At 37.7% G+C, this 17,528-nt stretch overlaps 1 protein-coding gene across 1 annotated transcript; it reads left to right on the forward strand.

Moving 5' to 3' along the window:
* The first annotated feature begins 930 nt into the window (after positions 1–930).
* On the forward strand, positions 931–3,234 carry LOC129053442 (testis-specific chromodomain protein Y 1-like). The gene has a single exon (XM_054545498.2). It carries the CDS (start codon positions 1,220–1,222, stop codon positions 3,023–3,025), a length of 1,806 nt encoding a protein of 601 aa, XP_054401473.1. The 5' UTR covers positions 931–1,219; the 3' UTR covers positions 3,026–3,234.
* Positions 3,235–17,528: the final 14,294 nt, after the last annotated feature.

Raw genomic sequence — 17,528 nt, forward strand, 5'->3', positions numbered from 1 at the left:
AGACTATTTAACAAAATAGTCATAAAGAATGCAACAATTTAAGACAATAAATAAGCACCCAAGTAGCTCAACAGACTTCAAGTAAAAAAAACTCGAAGAAACAAACTAAAACTTACCTGATAATTAAACTGTCTAAAACAAATACAAAGGGAATCCTGAGGATTTTCAAAGGAAGGAGAGGAAGTAGCTAGTCATGTAAAAGGCACCCTAAAAATAGCCAGTGAATCGCTTATCTGAATAACCACTGAAAAGCAGTAGATTACTCACCTGAAAACTAAGATGATAGAACGTAGTAGACTAATATGTTCCAAGTGATGTCAGAAAAAACTGTCAAACCTACACCTTATAATCCACCGAATTGTCCATCGAAGGTGAGCGACACATTATGACATTCCCACACAAAAGCTGGCACCCTTTACAAGTAGACTACCCTTTAAGAAATGTCTTATGGAGTACTTCAGGGTAGAATGGACAGACATTCAAAAGCAGTATGAACAAACAAAGGTTAAGGTAAAGATAAATACATGTACAAATATATAAGATATAATATTTGGCCAGGCACGGTGGCTCATACCTGTAATCCCAGCACTTTGGGAGGTTGAGGTGTGTGGATCACGAGGTCAGGAGATCAAGACAACCCAGGCTAACACGGTGAAACCCAGTCTCTCCTAAAAGTACAAAAAATTCGACAGGCAAGGTGGCAGGCGCCTGTAGTCTCAGCTACTTGGGAGGCTGACACAGGAGAATGGCATGAATCCGGGAGATGGAGCTTTCAATGAGCCAAGATTGCACCACTGCGCTCCAGCCTGGGTGACAGAGTGAGACTCCATCTCAAAAAGAAAAAAAAACAATTAACAACATGCACTTCCACAAGTTGTTCTCCACGTACCTTAAAACACAAATATATTTAATAAAAAAAACTACCTCTAATTTCTGTTTTTGACATAAACTGAATAAAGGTATAATTTTGAGGACTCAATAAGTGAAATAGTGGAGGTACATTATACAGGAGTGAAGGTTTTGTATGTTACTGAAGACAAGCTAGTGTAACTTTAAAAATGTTATAAGAATAGAATCTTCCATACAATCGTCATAGCAACCACAATTAAACAAACAAACACAAAAGAGTAACAGGCAGGAAGAACGCTTTCTGTTCTACAACAGAAGGTTGTGGCTGTGGATTTACCTACTCTCACCTGAGGCTACTGAGCAAGCTATCATGCACCATAGCATAGCCGCTATTTCACACAATTTTCACTACACCAGTGGTGACGAAATAGAAGAGGTTCATCCATATGCAGAACCTGGTGAAGAACTGGAGGCAGAAAGGAGTGGCTATGTGGAGACACAACTGAAACAAAGTTGGCACAGCAACTGCTCCAATCCTGTGTCTTTCCTCATGGCTTCCCAGGAGTTTGAGGTTGAAAGTATTGTTGACAAAAGACGAGATAAAAATGGGAATACAGAGTATTTGATTCGGTGGAAAGGTTACAACCAACAGGATGACACTTGGGAACCAGAGCAGCACCTCAGGAACTGTGAAAAATGTATACTTGATTTTAATAGACGACAGACTGAAAAACAGAAAAAACTGACATGGACTAGAACCAGTAGAATTTTTTCAAACAATGCCAGAAGAAGAACTTCTAGATCTACAAAAGCGAGCTATTCTAAGAACTCTCCTACAACGCAAGTGACGGATAGACACCACAGATCCAAAAACAGCAAGTTATTTGCTGCCAGCAAGATCATTAGGAGGAAGGCAGCTTCACTTCTCTCCGACACACAGAATATGGAGAAAATACATTCAACTATCAAGACCCTTGCACCTGAAAGCCCCTTTAACGACAAGAAAACTGTGAGTGGCTTTCAGAAACTTGAGAAACTGTACCCTATTGCAGCAGATCAGCAGGACACGGTGGTCTTCGAGGTGACAGAAGGGAAACTCCTCCAGGACCCTTTGTCACGTCCTGGTGCAGAACAGCCTGGAATAGAGAACAAGACTCAGATACACCCACCAATGTCGCAGATGTCTGGCTCAGTTACCGCTTCAATGGCCACAGGTTCAGCTACCCAAAAAGGTATAGTGGTATTAGTAGACCCATTAGCAGCCAATGGAACAACAGACATGCATACCTCAGTTCCAAGAGTGAAAGGTGGGCAAAGAAATATTACTGATGACAGCAGAGACCAGCCTTTTATCAAGAAGATGTACTTTACCATAAAGCTAACAGAAAGTGCCAGCACATACAGAGACATTGTAGTGAAGAAAGAGGATGGATTCACCCAGATAGTGCTATCAACTAGATCCACAGAAAAAAATGCACTGAATACAGAAGTAATTAAAGAAATAGTTAATGCTCTTAATAACGCTGCTGTAGATGACAGCAAGCTCGTGCTGTTCAGTGCAGCTGGAAGTGTCTTTTGCTGCGGTCTTGATTTTGGGTACTTTGTGAAGCGCTTAAGGAACGACAGAAACAGAGCAAGCCTTGAAATGGTGGATACCATCAAGAACTTTGTGAATACTTTTATTCAATTTAAAAAGCCTATTGTTGTATCAGTCAATGGCCCTGCCATTGGACTGGGTGCATCCATCCTGCCCCTTTGTGATCTCGTGTGGGCTAATGAAAAGGCTTGGTTCCAAACCCCTTATATGACCTTTGGACAGAGTCCAGATGGCTGTTCAACTATTACATTTCAAAAAATGATGGGTAAAGCATCTGCCAATGAAATGTTATTTGCTGGGCAAAAGCTGACAGCACGGGAGGCATGTGCCAAAGGCCTGGTCTCTCAGGTATTTTTGAGTGGAACTTTCACCCAAGAGGTTATGATTCAAATTAAGGAGCTTGCTTCATATAATCAAATTGTACTGGAAGAATCTAAGGCCCTTGTTCACTCTAATATTAAGTTGGAGTTGGAACAGGCCAATGAGAGAGAGTGTGAGGTGCTGAGGAAGATCTGGAGCTCAGCCCAAGGGACAGAATCCATGTTAAAGTATGTTGAAAATAAAACTGATGAGTTTTAGTTGTCAGTCTGACTGCTCAGGACACGAGAACTAAGCTGAACCAAATGCATCATGAGTTGCAAGATGCCCTAATCCATCTTCATAGCCCAAAACAGTTTCACCCATAGCTAAGGCTTGGAAACACAACCGGAAATGCCCAAGCCAGGTATTTAAATTATTACATCATTTTTGAGCACTGCAGCTTTAAAAGAAGTAATAAAACAGCTTGTTTGCCCAAATGTGGTTATTTTACGCTCACATAAGCCCAAATATAAAAGCAGACTGTTGGGTACTAGATTCTTCTTGGAAGCCCTAATGTGTATCTATGGCTACTACTATATATAAGACCAGAGTTGTGATTTATTGGATGTTTATGACAGAGAATCACGTAATAATGTTGATTTTTCTTACTTTTACATGCTAGAATACCTCTACTGGGTTATAAGGCAGCCTCGGCTTCCCTCCCAGAAGGACACAAAATGGTATGAGATGGTGCCCTTGACTTTACAGTGGCACAAGCACTTCAGAGACACACAATTATAAATTAAAAGACTTTTCTTTTAGAATAAATATTTCTGGCACAAAATTCACTGGAGATCATTCTCCTAAACTGAACATATGACTAGAATTTGTGGTGAGATATCACTTGATTTTATTTTCCTTTATAAATGTCTAGTTCTTACCCAGTTGACAAAAGAAAACTTTATCTCTCTAAAGTAAAACTTGTTGCACTGTACTGGTGAATTATGGAATCATTTTTGTGGAAATATCCACGTTCTAATGTTTGTAATGTGCAGATTTATGTTACCTTAGAGTGTGCTCTAGTTAATAAGTTAAAATTCTGGACACATTATTAAAGGCAGAAACTTCTTTCAAAACAAAGACACCTACACTCTGTACGGCCTTTAAAATTATCAGTGTCTCTTTTTATGAGCACACAAATTTCTAGAACACTGCATGTGTTCAGTTACCCAAAAGCTCTATGAATACTGTCTTGCTAATTTTTATCGAGGCTCCATTACATAGGCATAATTGAATAATCCACTGGCCACTGGCGATGAATGTCATCTTTGTCACAAGATCTCTAGGGTGTCGCTTCACCAGCCAACAATCTCTGTGGATGATGTCACCCTTGTGCAAGTTTCCCTTGAGCCTGCTTGTCTAATTTTACACACCCATCTTACAGCCTGCACTCAACTCCAACTATGGGCTTAGGTTTCAGTTTGCTATGGATGTGCCAGGCACAGAATGGAGGCAGATGCGTGAGTGAGTGTTGGTTGAGTCCAGCCACTGCACACAGCTTTGCATGTTATCTGTGATGAGGTAAGCAGGTCAGGTGCTGGTACAGGTGACAATTCCCTGCAGATCTTTAGGTGAATCAGGCATACCACAAGCTTTCTTTTCTGCAGGCACTGAAGAATGCAGTATCATCCAGAAAAGAAGAAATGCCAGAAAATGCAAAGACCCAAAGACGTCATCTCAGCCCTGGCTTGGGAAAGGTTTAGATCTGGGATGTCTAAAGGGCAAATGTCCTGCTTTCTTTTTTCTTCTACTTTTCTTTTTTTATTTTTCTTATCTATGGGATCACTATGGCTTAAATTAGGTTTTTCAAAGGGCTCTGTCTCTCTTTCTACTGGAGATTAGGATCTTGTCTTTTCTTCACTCTTTCTCTCTTTGACTGCTTTTCTCTCTTTGACATGCTATAGAAGAAATGTGTTTTGGCCCAGCATCTTTCTGTTGACTATAGGGCTTTTTGTCAGAAACAGTAAGATTTTGGCTTAGCAATAACATAACGTCTTCCCATTTAAGACCCCAAAAAAAGGGCTAGATATTAGAAAGGCTCTATATATGTATTGATGTATCATAAAACTTCCCCAGGTCTTACTTTATTTGTTTAAGGCACTGTAATGAAAAAGAAACTTGCACTTTACTGGCCCATCATTCATTGGGCATTTCCTGTAGGAGTAGTAAGGAACATGGAGGGTTGGATGTAAAAACTGGAAAAGTTGATGATGATGTGAGTAAAAGATTCTCTACATCAAGAAGATGAGAAAACCTGGAGTAAGAAAATTTTGTTTTGATTGTTTCCAGGGAGAATGTTTCTCTGATGTTTGTGAGTTGTTTCTTGTGGGCTTTTCTGATATGACTGCTAAGAAGGCACGTACAATTTTACAATATTTACAAAGATGTCGGGTGCTTCACGGGTCAAAAAGCCTTGCACATAGGAAACTTCAAAGAATGTGCCTTCGACCCTCAGAAACTTTCTAGGTCTTCAATAGTATTGACAAAGAAAAGCTACATAGTTGTGGTGGATTATTGGGAAAATTTCCACAGGCAGAGAAGCAGCCTGGACTATCAGGCTGCAGACAGAATTTTAAGAATCCTGTACAATCCCGTGGTGCAAGCAAATAATTTTTTTTTAAAAGCCCAACTTTTTTGTGTGTGTGCTTAAGACATGCACACAGCTACTCAGATAAAAAAACAAGACCACGCATTAAAATGTTGTGCTTTTTGTGTAACCAGATTGCTTCCAGGAAATAGTCTCTTTTTCAGAACATGTCCATATTGGACTACAGTGTGTTACAAAGGGCACCTTATGTTACTAAACACGCTTCAAGCCCTGAGCCAAATTTCTGTAAATTATCATTTTAGCCTCTGGTCCCATGCCAAGGTCCTGGGCCATGCTTTCACTTTAGCTCTTGTGGGGCTCAGGGCCAAGTTCCTGAGCCAAGCTGAGTCATTGCATCAGCTATTAACAGTTCCAGGCACAAGGACCCAGGAAAGATAAGTAGTGCTTTCTTCAAAACTAGTTAGTACATTTTCTTTCTTCTGAGTCCATAAAAATATCAGACTCTTTTTCAGAGTGGGCAACCGACTCTACTCCACCAGAAGTTAACATATTACACATTTGCTATCATCTCCCCTTTTGCATTCATAATATTTAATTTTCTTCAGATTAAAAAATCTGTGTGTCACCTGATAGATTTTGGTTCACAGGGGCACAGCAAGGTTTGCTTTTGGTTCATGGACTGGGAAAGGCTTTAATTAAAAAGGTCACTAGTAGCTGGGCATGGTGGCTCATGCGTGTTATCACAGCACTGTGGGTGGCCAATGCGGGCAGATCACAAGGAGATCGAGATTGAGATGATCCTGGCTAACATGGTGAAGCTCCCATGAAGTCTATTAAAAATACAAAAAATTAGCCAGGTGTGGTGGTGGGCACCTGTAGTGACAGCTACTTGGTAGGCTAAGGCAAGAGAGTGGCATAAATCCGAGAGATGGAGCTTGTGGTTACCCAAGATCTTGCAACTGGACTCCAGCTTAAGTGACAGAGTGAGAATCCATTAAATAAAAAAGGTGAGTAGGAGTGCAATTCCAAACTACTTACATTCATATCTGCAGCTTGTCCTCTATTTGCATTCACATCTGCCCCTTGTTCTCAGTTTTTGTTTGTTTGTTTTTGTTGTTTGTTTTTTCTTTTTTTAATTTCTGAAGAGCAAAGAAAGCTCTGGGCAAGTGCCAGGTAAAATGCGATAGATTGCCTGCCATTCTTACAAAGCTTAGGAGAAAGGGATGTTGGGAGACACAATGGCAGTCTCTTTTCGCCCTCTGCTGTTGAAAAAGTTGCCTCTGTTCCAACCATTTTCTTTCACAGAGGATCCAGCTGTCACATAGGACTGAAAGGATGTCTAAGTTAATTGAAGATTTCTGGATAAGACTATCTCACGGTGTTATGTGAAGACCTCAAAACTAACTCCAGTTTCTGACAGTCTATCAGAGTGTTGCCACCAAAAATTTCAGGCTTTTCTGTGGCATTTTATTTATTTATATTTTGTCATTGTGTGGCTAATGTCCCTCCTGTTTCTTCTTTGTATACAATGTTGCGATCTGGAGATGGAAGCTCACTGGTAAAAGTCAGTCATTAGAAATACAATTCAAAGAGTTGCTATTTTGTGATTTTTTTCTTTCAAATAGGAAGAATTCAAAATTGTGATCTAAACATTCTTATTTGATAAGGATCTTTTTGTCCACTGATGATAGATATTCACGTCACCTTAGGGAATGGCATACATTCAAATAAAATTTCTCTTATTGGCTGGTTATTTCTCTTTAAAAACTCCACACAACCACATATATCTAAAGAGTTTGTTTGTGAGACACATCTTTTTTCTACAGAGGCGCATACTGTGGGGACAGGTGATAGAGCATTAACCTTCTTTTTCTAACTTTTGAGTATATAAACCTGGTATTCAGCATTTTCATGGAACATTTTAGATCTTAAAATGCAACCTAGTGAAAGGAGTTTTTTCTCTCTGGAGAAGCCTTGCCAGTTCTTTGCACAAAACCCTTGGTTTTTTAACTCTTCTCTCTCCTATATCCCTCTAACAGTAATAAGGCTCTGTGCCCTATCAGTAAACAGAAAATTTCCACTTTCAATAATCAGAAAGAAGGTGACTTTGAGAGACACACTTTAGCTAGGTACTGCCTTATGAAAGCCAACCATACAAGCTTTACTTGTTTTGAGGCACACCTTCTTCCTCCAGCAGCAATGACATTTAAACTAACAGATAATTTTATGTTTCAAAGTCAATCGATCTTGTTTCCTGCAATTTCAATATTTTTTCTAAGCCATAGCAAGGGAAGCCACAAATAGCATTAAAATTCTTACTCTATACAAGTGTCTTGCTAGAATCCAATGACTGTACCATCTTTTTTTTTAGGTTCCCAAGTTACTTTGGTTATCTTCTGGGTTGAGTAGGCTTAAGAAATCAACCAGGAGTCACCAGTGGAGAGCTAAAGCCTGTGCAGGTAAACGTTACTTGTCCGGGTCTCTAGCTCCTCCGGAGCTGTGAGTGAAGGTTTAGCTTGCATCCATGGGGGACAACTATGTCAGTCACCAGACTCAGAAAAGACAAGAGGAATGGAAAATCAAGGAATATCCTATCTTTCTATTCAGTCAGGGCTATTTCAAAAGGGGGAAAAAGATAATAGGAAGATTTTTTTCTATATTTCTTTAGAAAGTTCACAAACTGTCTGCAGTGTGAACCTCTCTAGATTACTGTCTGAAATGCAGAAATTTCATTGACTGTGAGACTCTGAAAAAAGAAAGTGGCTTACTTATGTATTTATTGCTCAAGGGCAGAACAGCCCTAACAACTCCAGGACAGACATGCCTAGCTTTCTGAGGGACGTGTTCATTTTAGTACTATTCAACAGATACATCTTTTCTTCAGATGGCAAAGAAAAGAGTTTGATTTTTTCTTTTTTTATTCAACCTTGCTTTGACTTGGGAGAAAACCCAGATGTTTCTAAGCATGGTAAAACTGACTCTGCCCTCTTGGCAGTGATAACAGGCAAGTTTCAAAGAGATAATTCATTAAGTCAGAGACAAGCCCCTGAGGAACACTCAAATATATCTTCTAAATGCCATACATGCCACCCTCATTTAGAATCTCCAATTGCCTTTTCATCAGCTTGTCTTCTTGTGCCACTAAAGAAACCCCAACCTCACTGTTGCCCCTGCAGAAAATACTGCATAGATGTGATGCTAGTATAGTAGAAATTTTCTTCTCATTGTAGGGACTTAGATAAAAAAAAGAAAAACTTAAGCAAATGTCCCCTGACGACACCAGTGGACATACAGTGATATTTCAAAATCTAATTCAAGTGCTTAATCATACCTGAATAGATGATACACTACTCCTAAACCAAACCCTAGCTGTTGCCATAAAGCACGCAGCTTTACAGATAGCAGACTTATCCGTGGATGAACCACATGTCTTTTCCAAAATCTTGAAAAAGAGAGGGTGGAAAGGAAAAAATTTGAACTGATAACAGAATTCTTATTCATAATAGGAAAGGAAGAACTGCTGATAACTCGATTGGAATCTTATTGATCCTATATCGGAGTGAAAAAATATTAGTGAGCCTACTGGAAGGCTTATTAGTGAACAGTACAAAACATCATAATTACTCTAAACTATTCATAATAGGTTAAAAAGACATACAAATTATAGAGGCGTTTTAAAAATCCTGAGAGAGGCTTTAGTGAAATACATGTTCCTACTTCCCTATTGAGTTAAGATAAAGTTAATCTTAAGAGAAAAGTTTATTACTCAAACAGACCCTGACATCAAAAGAAAGCTGCAAAAATATGTCATACGTTCAGATAATATTGTTCTTTTAACAATGCACCAGGATGTAACAGCCTTTCTTTCATTTCAGATAACACTAAGAGTCTTTTCTTTTACATTTAAGAAAATTAAGGATTGTAAACAAAGGAAACTGTTTGGAGCAAAAGTTTAAATAACTGGAAAAACAAGCTCTCTGCCAGCAGAGATAGAAGCTTGAATAAGTTGTCCACTGGGGTTTAAGGTTTTTATGGCCTAAAAAATAAAGATATGTACTTAGTTTGCAAGCTGTCTTGGAGAATGTGTGACTTAGCTTTGCCCAGGCCCAGGACCTATTAGACAGCTTAACCCAGGCACTTTGCCTGGGAGCAGTGTGAAGTGGTAATTTGCGAAGACTGCTTAGCTTGGCACAGGACCTAAAGTAAAAGCTTGTCCTGGGATGCTGACTCAGGAATAATCAGGGACTGAAATGATGATTCATATGGGTTGAGCAACCAATCAAATACAAAAATAAATATTCAGCCATTACCCACTACATCTCACTGGGTTTATGCCCACAAAAAAAAAAAAAAAAAAAAAAAAAACACTTTATTTTCGGAAAGCCCTCTGAGTATACAGAAAACAGCATGCTTATGCCAGGCATTGATTCCCCCATCTGAATGAGTGAGAGGATTGTACAAGATTTTATCTGAATGGACTGAAAGTTCTGTTATTTCTGTTGCTGCAGCCATGCTATCAGGCACAAGCTTCTGTGTTAGATCCCTTACTGGTGCCTACGCTTCTTTTGGTCTGATTATTACGTTGGAATCAGGCCCTTACCTGTTGATTGGGGGTCTTCCAGAAACCATTTCCTTGCTGTTTTCATATGGAAAGCTAGCTAACTTGTCTTTGTCTTCCCTCAGAAATGAAAACTCTAACTTCTCTTAGGAGATTGGGTATTGGTCTTTCCGGATGCTTTCTGCTGGAGAAGAGTGTTGTGTAGAAAACAGTAGGTAGGATTCTACTGAGGGTTGGTTTAAGAGTTTGTAGAAGAAAGACATGTTAATGCATGGTTTAATTTGCGTTACATTTTAAGGTGTGATAGACTTAAGGCAAAAAAGAAAACCAGTTTCGATTATTAGAAAAAGCATGTCACAACTAGACAAGGAGAGTAAGAACAACTGAAATACTTCAAGGCTGCTAACATGCCCATATAATTGTGGCTATATTTATACCAGTTAAGATTTTGTTACATGAGACTTGGGTTTATTTAGTTTTCTTGATTTGATCCTTCAAAGCAAAAATTCTGTTACAGGAACCACATTTTCTTCTATTATCTGAAAATATTTGTGGAATACATTCCCAGAATTAGAATATTGTTCTAGATTTCTCTATTACTCATATCTTTCTGTTTTCCAAGAACTGTAGCTGGACCTCACCAGTTGGTGGACAGAAAAAAATAAAAAATAAAAAGGTTAATTAAAATTGTAAGAAAATATTAAAAATAACTTATGAAGTGAGAAATTGGTGATAGGGGTGTGACAGGCTTTGAGACACATATCTTTTTTCTAGTCCTAATTTTTGTTAAGAATGAATCATGATAAACTGTAGTCATTGGCAAAACAGACTTGTCTTACACTTAGCCAGACAATTTTTGTTCAGTGCTGTGAGAAATACCTTTACATGGGCTTTCCTTATGGGCTTTTATGAATCTCTATTTTACAAGGAATCTTAAATAGGACATTATAAAGCTGAATCCAGCCATAGGTTTCACCCTTAGATACATATTATTTGGGAGAACTCCTCTATTTTTTGAGATTCCAAGTGCATGTGGTTCCTAGGCCTGATAGGAAGTGGCTTTTTTTTTTCTTACCACAGATTAGAAAATCTGTATTGGGACTGTGTAAACAAAGTATAAGGCCGGGTTTCTTAGAGGGCTTTTATTGGTTCTAAAAGTCAGATGTAATTCACTAAAGAAGGCACACACTTCCAGTCAAAGCCTTAGAAAATCAACCAGCTTATTCTATTGGGTTATGTTGCAAATGAAAATACATTTTTTGTTGCACTGATTAAAACAGTTATATTGCTGTAAGTTAAGAATAATCACACACACTTTCCGAATTTTAGAAGAACTAGGCATAGGGAAAAAAAGTGTGTTCCAATTTTTTTTAACAGGAGTATACCAATCGACAGTGTTAAAAGCTGTAACTAGTTTAAAAGAAAGTGCACTTGACTTCAAAAAACAAAACAAGAATTAGAAATGTTCTAAAATAAAGTTAAAGAGATTGCTTCATTCTTCTGTTAGTTTAATCTATTTTAACTTTTGTCCTACTTGATATTTATAGGCGTTCCTATAATTTTTATAGCTATTCCTAAGTTCTGTAAATTTTCCTGTTATAAAAAAAACCTACAGTTGACAACAGCTAGTAAAGCTCTACAGCTAATTTTAAGCCATTATTCTTGATAAAGATTAAATGTCTGTACATGGCAAAACATCTAGTGTGGTTAGAAACAGAATAGGCAAAGACATTTGGTTACTTCTGTGGTTTACAACAGCTTAACATAATCACCTTAATTAAAATTGATAGCACATATTCAGATATTAAGAACGTGAAAAACCTAATGTGGTTTTGAGACCTGTGTTAATATTACTCACTAAAATATATTCTGAAAAAATAAAATATTACCATCAAAATCACATGTGTTAAAATATGTTTTATAATACTGTCTAACTTTTTTTTTTTAATGCCCCAGGGGCTCTATGAGGCATCCAAAACACAGGTTTCAGAAAACACATCCTCGAGGTTACAATTTTATTCTGGGAAGCCTGCTAAATATTTTAAAGGATTAAGACGTTTAATGTTATGATATCCAAATCCAGATTTCCATAAATCATTGTTTTTGCCAAAATATAGTTGGTAGAAATGTTTGAAAGGGCAGAAAAATTTTTATCAGTTTTCAATATTATGTAATAATCTCTTTCAGAATGACAAATTTTCCCCTTGTAGTTGTCTCCCAATATTAACCTTAAGCTTAATGAAAACTTATGTAAAATTATATTTAACTTTAGAAAGATTGACACAGAGGTGAGATTTTCACAAACTTGTTACAACGTTTTGACAACCTTCTACAAATTTGCTGAAGAGAAGATTAATGTTTCAAGAAATTTTTGTTGTGTTTTCTCTTCAATGCTTAATGGCAGAAAAAAACCTAACAACCTTTTCAATCTAGTGCCTGGGTGTGCAGAGTTTTCTTTTGCAAGATTAATTTTTTTAAAGCTATTTTCACAATTTGAGTAAACAGATAGCTTTATTTTCGTTAATTAAAGAAAATCCTTTACCTCTAGGCAAAATGTACATTTCCATGTCTTTCTAGAATTTATTTTCACTACAAGCAACTTTTACTCTTCTACCTCACCTGGAGATTAAATTTATATAGAGTACTCTCAATTACACATTATAATAATACCTTTTAACAATTAATAACTTGAGGGAAGCCAGAGAGAAAGGTCGGGTTACCCACAAGGGGAAGCCCATCAGACTAACAGTGGATCTGTCGGAAGAAACTCTACAAGCCAGAAGAGAGTGGGGGCCAATATTCAACATTCTTAAACAAAAGAATTTTCAACCCAGAATTTCATATCCAGCCAAACTAAACTTCATAGGAGAAGGAGAAACAAAATACTTTACAGACAAGCAAATGCTGACAGATTTTGTCACCACCGGGACTGATCTAAAAGAGCTCCTGAAGGAAACACTAAACATGGAAAGGAACAACTGGTATGAGCCACTACAAAATCATGTTAAACTGTAAAGACCATCAAGGCTAGGAAGAAACTGCATCAACTAATGAGCAAAATAACCAGCTAGCATCATAATGACAGGATCCAATTCACACATAACAATATTAACCTTAAATGTAAATGGACTAAATGCTCCAATTAAAAGACACAGACTGGAAAATTGGATAAAGGATCAAGACAAATCGGTGTGCTGTATTCAGGAAACCCATCTCACGTGCAGAGACACACATAGGCTCATAATTAAATGATGGAGGAAGATCTACCAAGCAAAAGGAAAACAAAAAAAAAGGCAGGGGTGGCAATCCTAGTCTCTGATAAAACAGAAATAAAAGCAACAAAGATCAAAAGAGACAAAGAAGGCCATTACATAATGGAAAGGGATCAATTCAACAAGAAGAGCTAACTATCTTAAATATGTATGCAACCAATAGAGAAGCACCAAGTTTCACAAAGTAATTCCTGAGTGACCTACAAAGTGACTTAGACTCCCACACAATAATATCGGGGGACTTTAACACCCCACTGTCAATGTTAGACAGATCAACAAGACAGAAAGTTAACAAGGATCCCCAGGAATTGAACTCAGTTCTGAACCAAGTGGACCTAATAGACATCTACAGAACTCTCCAAACCAAATCAACAGAATATATATTTTTTCAGCACCACACCACACCTATTCCAAAATTGACCACATAGTTGGAAGTAAAGCTCTCCTCAACAAACGTAAAAGAACAGAAATTATAACAAACTGTCTCTCAGACCACAGTGCAATCAAACTAGAACTCAGGATTAAGAAACCCACTCAAAACCACTCAACTACATGAAAACTAAACAACCTGCTGCTGAATGACTACTGAGTACATAATAAAAGGAAGGCAGAAATAAAGATGTTCTTTGAAACCAATGAGAACAAAAACACAACATACCAGAATCTCTGGGACACATTCAGAGCAGCGTGTAGAGGGAAACCTATAACACTGAATTGCCCACAAGAGAAAACAGGAAAGATCTAGAATTGACCCCCTAACATCACAATTAAAAGACCTAGAAAAGCAAGAGCAAACACATTCAAAAGCTAACAGAAGGCAAGAAATAACTAAAATCAGAGCAGAACTGTGGGAAATAGAGACACAAAAAATCCTTCAAAAAACTAAGGAATCCAGGAGCTGGTTTTTTGAAAGGATCAACAAAATATATAGACCACTAGCAAGACTAATAAAGATGAAAAAAGAGAAGAATCGAACAGACACAATAAAAAATAATAAAGGGGATATCACCACCAATCCCACAGAAATACAAATGACCATCAGAGAATACTACAAACACCTCTACGCAAATAAACTAGAAAATCAAGAAGAAATGGATAAATTCCTTGAAACATACACCCTCTGAAAACTAAAACAGGAAGAAGTTGAATCTCTGAATACACTAATAACAGTCTCTGAAATTGTGTCAATAATCAATAGTTTACCAATAAAAAAGAGTCCAGGACCAGATGGATTCACAGCCGAATTCTACCACAGGTACATGAGGAACTGGTACCATTCCTTCTGAAACTATTCCAATCAATAGAAAAGAGGGAATTCTCCCTAACACATTTTATGAGGCCAGCATCTTCCTGATACAAAAGCCTGGCAGAGACACAACGAAAAAAGAGAATTTTAGGCCAATATCCTTGATGAACACTGATGCAAAAATCCTCAATAAAATACTGGCAAACCGAATCCAGCAACACATCAAAATGCTTATCCACCATGATCAAGTGGGCTTCATCCATGGGATACAAGGATGGTTCAATATATGCAAATCAATAAGTGTAATCCAGCATATAAACAAAACCAAAGACAAAAACCATATGATTATCTCAATAGATGCAGAAAAGGCCTTTGACAAAATTCAACAACACTTCATTTTAAAAACGCTCAATAAATTAGGTATTGATGGGATGTATCTCAAAATAATAAGACCTATCTATGACAAACCCAAAGCCAATATCATACCGAATGGGCAAAAACTGGAAGCATTCCCTTTGAAAACTGACACAAAATCAGTTTGTTTCAGCACCGCACCACACCTATTCCAAAATTGACCACACAGTTGGAAGTAAAGAGGGATGCCCTCTCTCACCACTCTCATACAATGTAGTGTTGGAAGTTCTGTCCAGGTCAATTAGTCAGGAAAAGGAAATAAAGGGTATTCAATTAGGAGAAGAAGAAGTCAAATTGTCCCTGTTTGCAGATGACATGATTGTATATCTAGAAAACCCCTTTGTCTCAGCCCTAAATCTCTTTAACCTGATAAGCAACTTCAGCAAAGTCTCAGGATACAAAATCAGTGTACAAAAATCACAAGCATTCTTATACACCAATAACAGACAAACAGAGAGCCAAATCGTGAGTGAACTCCCACTCACAACTGCTTGAAAGAGAATAAAATACCTAGGAATCCAACTTACAAGGGACGTGAAGGACCACTTGAAGGAGAACTAGAAACCACTGCTCAATGAAATAAAAGCGGATACAAACAAATGGAAGAACATTCCATGTTCATGGGTAGGAAGAGTAAATATCATGAAAATGGCCATACTGCCCAAGGTATTTTAAAGACTCCATGCCATCCCCGTCAAGCTTCAAATGACTTTCTTCACAGAATTGGAAAAAACTACTTTAAAGTTCATATGGAACCAACAAAGAGCCCACATTGGCAAGCCAATACTAAGCCAAAAGAACTAAGCTGGAGGCATCACGCTACCTGACTTCAAACTATACTAGAAGGCTACAGTAACCAAAACAGCATGGTACTAGTATCAAAACAGGGATATAGATCAATGGAACAAAAGAGAGCCCTCAGAAATAATGCTGCATATCTACAACTATCTGATCTTTGACAAACCTGAGAAAAACTATCAATGGGGAAACGATTCCCTATTTAATCAATGGTGCGGGGAAGACTGGCTAGCCATATATAGAAAGCTGAAACTGGATCCATTCCTTACACTTTATACAAAAATTAATTGAAGATGGATTACGGACTTAAACGTTAGACCAAAAACCATAAAAACCTTAGAAGAGAACCTAGACATTACCATTCAGGACATAGGCATGGGTAAGGACTTCATGTCTAAAACAACAAAAGCAATGGCAACAAAAGCCAAAATTGACAAATGGGATCTAATTACACTAAAGAGCTTCTGCACAGCAAAAGAAACTACCATCAGAGTGAACAGGCAACCTACAAAATGGGAGTAAATTTTCGCAACCTACTCATCTGACAAAGGACTAATATCCAGAATCTACAATGAACACAAACAAATTTACAAGAAGAAAATAAACAACCCCATCAAAAAGTAGGCAAAGGATAGGAACAGACACTTCTCAAAAGAAGACATTTATGCAGCCAAAAGACACATGAAAAAATGCTCATGATCACTGGCCATCAGAGAAATACAAATCAAAACCACAATGAGATACCATCTCACACCAGTTAGAATGGCAATCATTAAAATGTCAGGAAACAACAGATTCTGGAGAGGATGTGGAGAAATAGGAACACTTTTACACTGTTGGTGGGACTGTAAACTACTTCAACCCTTGTGGAAGTCAGTGTGGTGATTCATCAGGGATGTAGAACTAGAAATACCATTTGACCCAGCCAACCCATTACTGGGTATATACCCAAAGGACTGTAAATCACGCTGCTATGAAGACATATGCACATGTATATTTATTGTGGCAGTATTCACAGTAGCAAAGACTTGGAACCAACCCAAATGTCCAACAATGATAGAAGGATTAAGAAAATGTGGCACATATACACTATGAAATACTATGCAGCCATAAAAAATGATGAGTTCATGTCCTTTGTAGAGACATGGCTGACATTGGAAATGATCATTCTCAGTAAACTATTGCAAGAACAGAAAACCAAACACTGCATATTCTCATTCATAGGTGGGTATTGAACAATGAGAACACATGGACACTGGAAGGGGAACTTCACACCCTGGGGACTGTTGTGGGGTGGGGGGAGGGGTAGGATAGCATTAGGAGATATACCTCATGCTAAATGATGAGTTAACGGGTGCAGCACTCCAGCATGGCACATGTATACATATGTAACCAACCTGCACATTGTGCACATGTACCCTAAGTCTTAATGTATAATAATAAAATTAATAACTTGAATGTAAAACACGGTGAGTTTATAAAATTATGGTCTGGGTGCAGGTAAAGTATGATTTATTACAGCATTGTTAAAGGAGTGATTATTTTTGTACATCTTCAGGCCTTAGGTGCTTTTTGTTTTTCATAAGTTAAAGCCACATGAACTGAAAAGTGCAACAGCCTTCATTTCTTTGGAAGCAAAATATTTAGTTCAACTACCTATTCTTCACTAAGTTAATTAATTAGATTTTTAAAATATGTACATAACACATATGTAACCACACAGAAAACAGAAGTTCCAGAAGTTATAAAATTTTATTTTACCAATTTGCGATTGGATTATTGACCTCTTGCTGAGGCCCTTTAAGAACTGGGATATGAATAGCTTCCAGGGCCTAATAAAAAAGCCTCACTGATGCTGGGCGTGGTGACACACAGCTGTAATCACA

Source organism: Pongo abelii, chromosome Y, assembly GCF_028885655.2.
Source record: "Pongo abelii isolate AG06213 chromosome Y, NHGRI_mPonAbe1-v2.0_pri, whole genome shotgun sequence".
In the NCBI taxonomy this organism is placed as follows: domain Eukaryota; kingdom Metazoa; phylum Chordata; class Mammalia; order Primates; family Hominidae; genus Pongo; species Pongo abelii.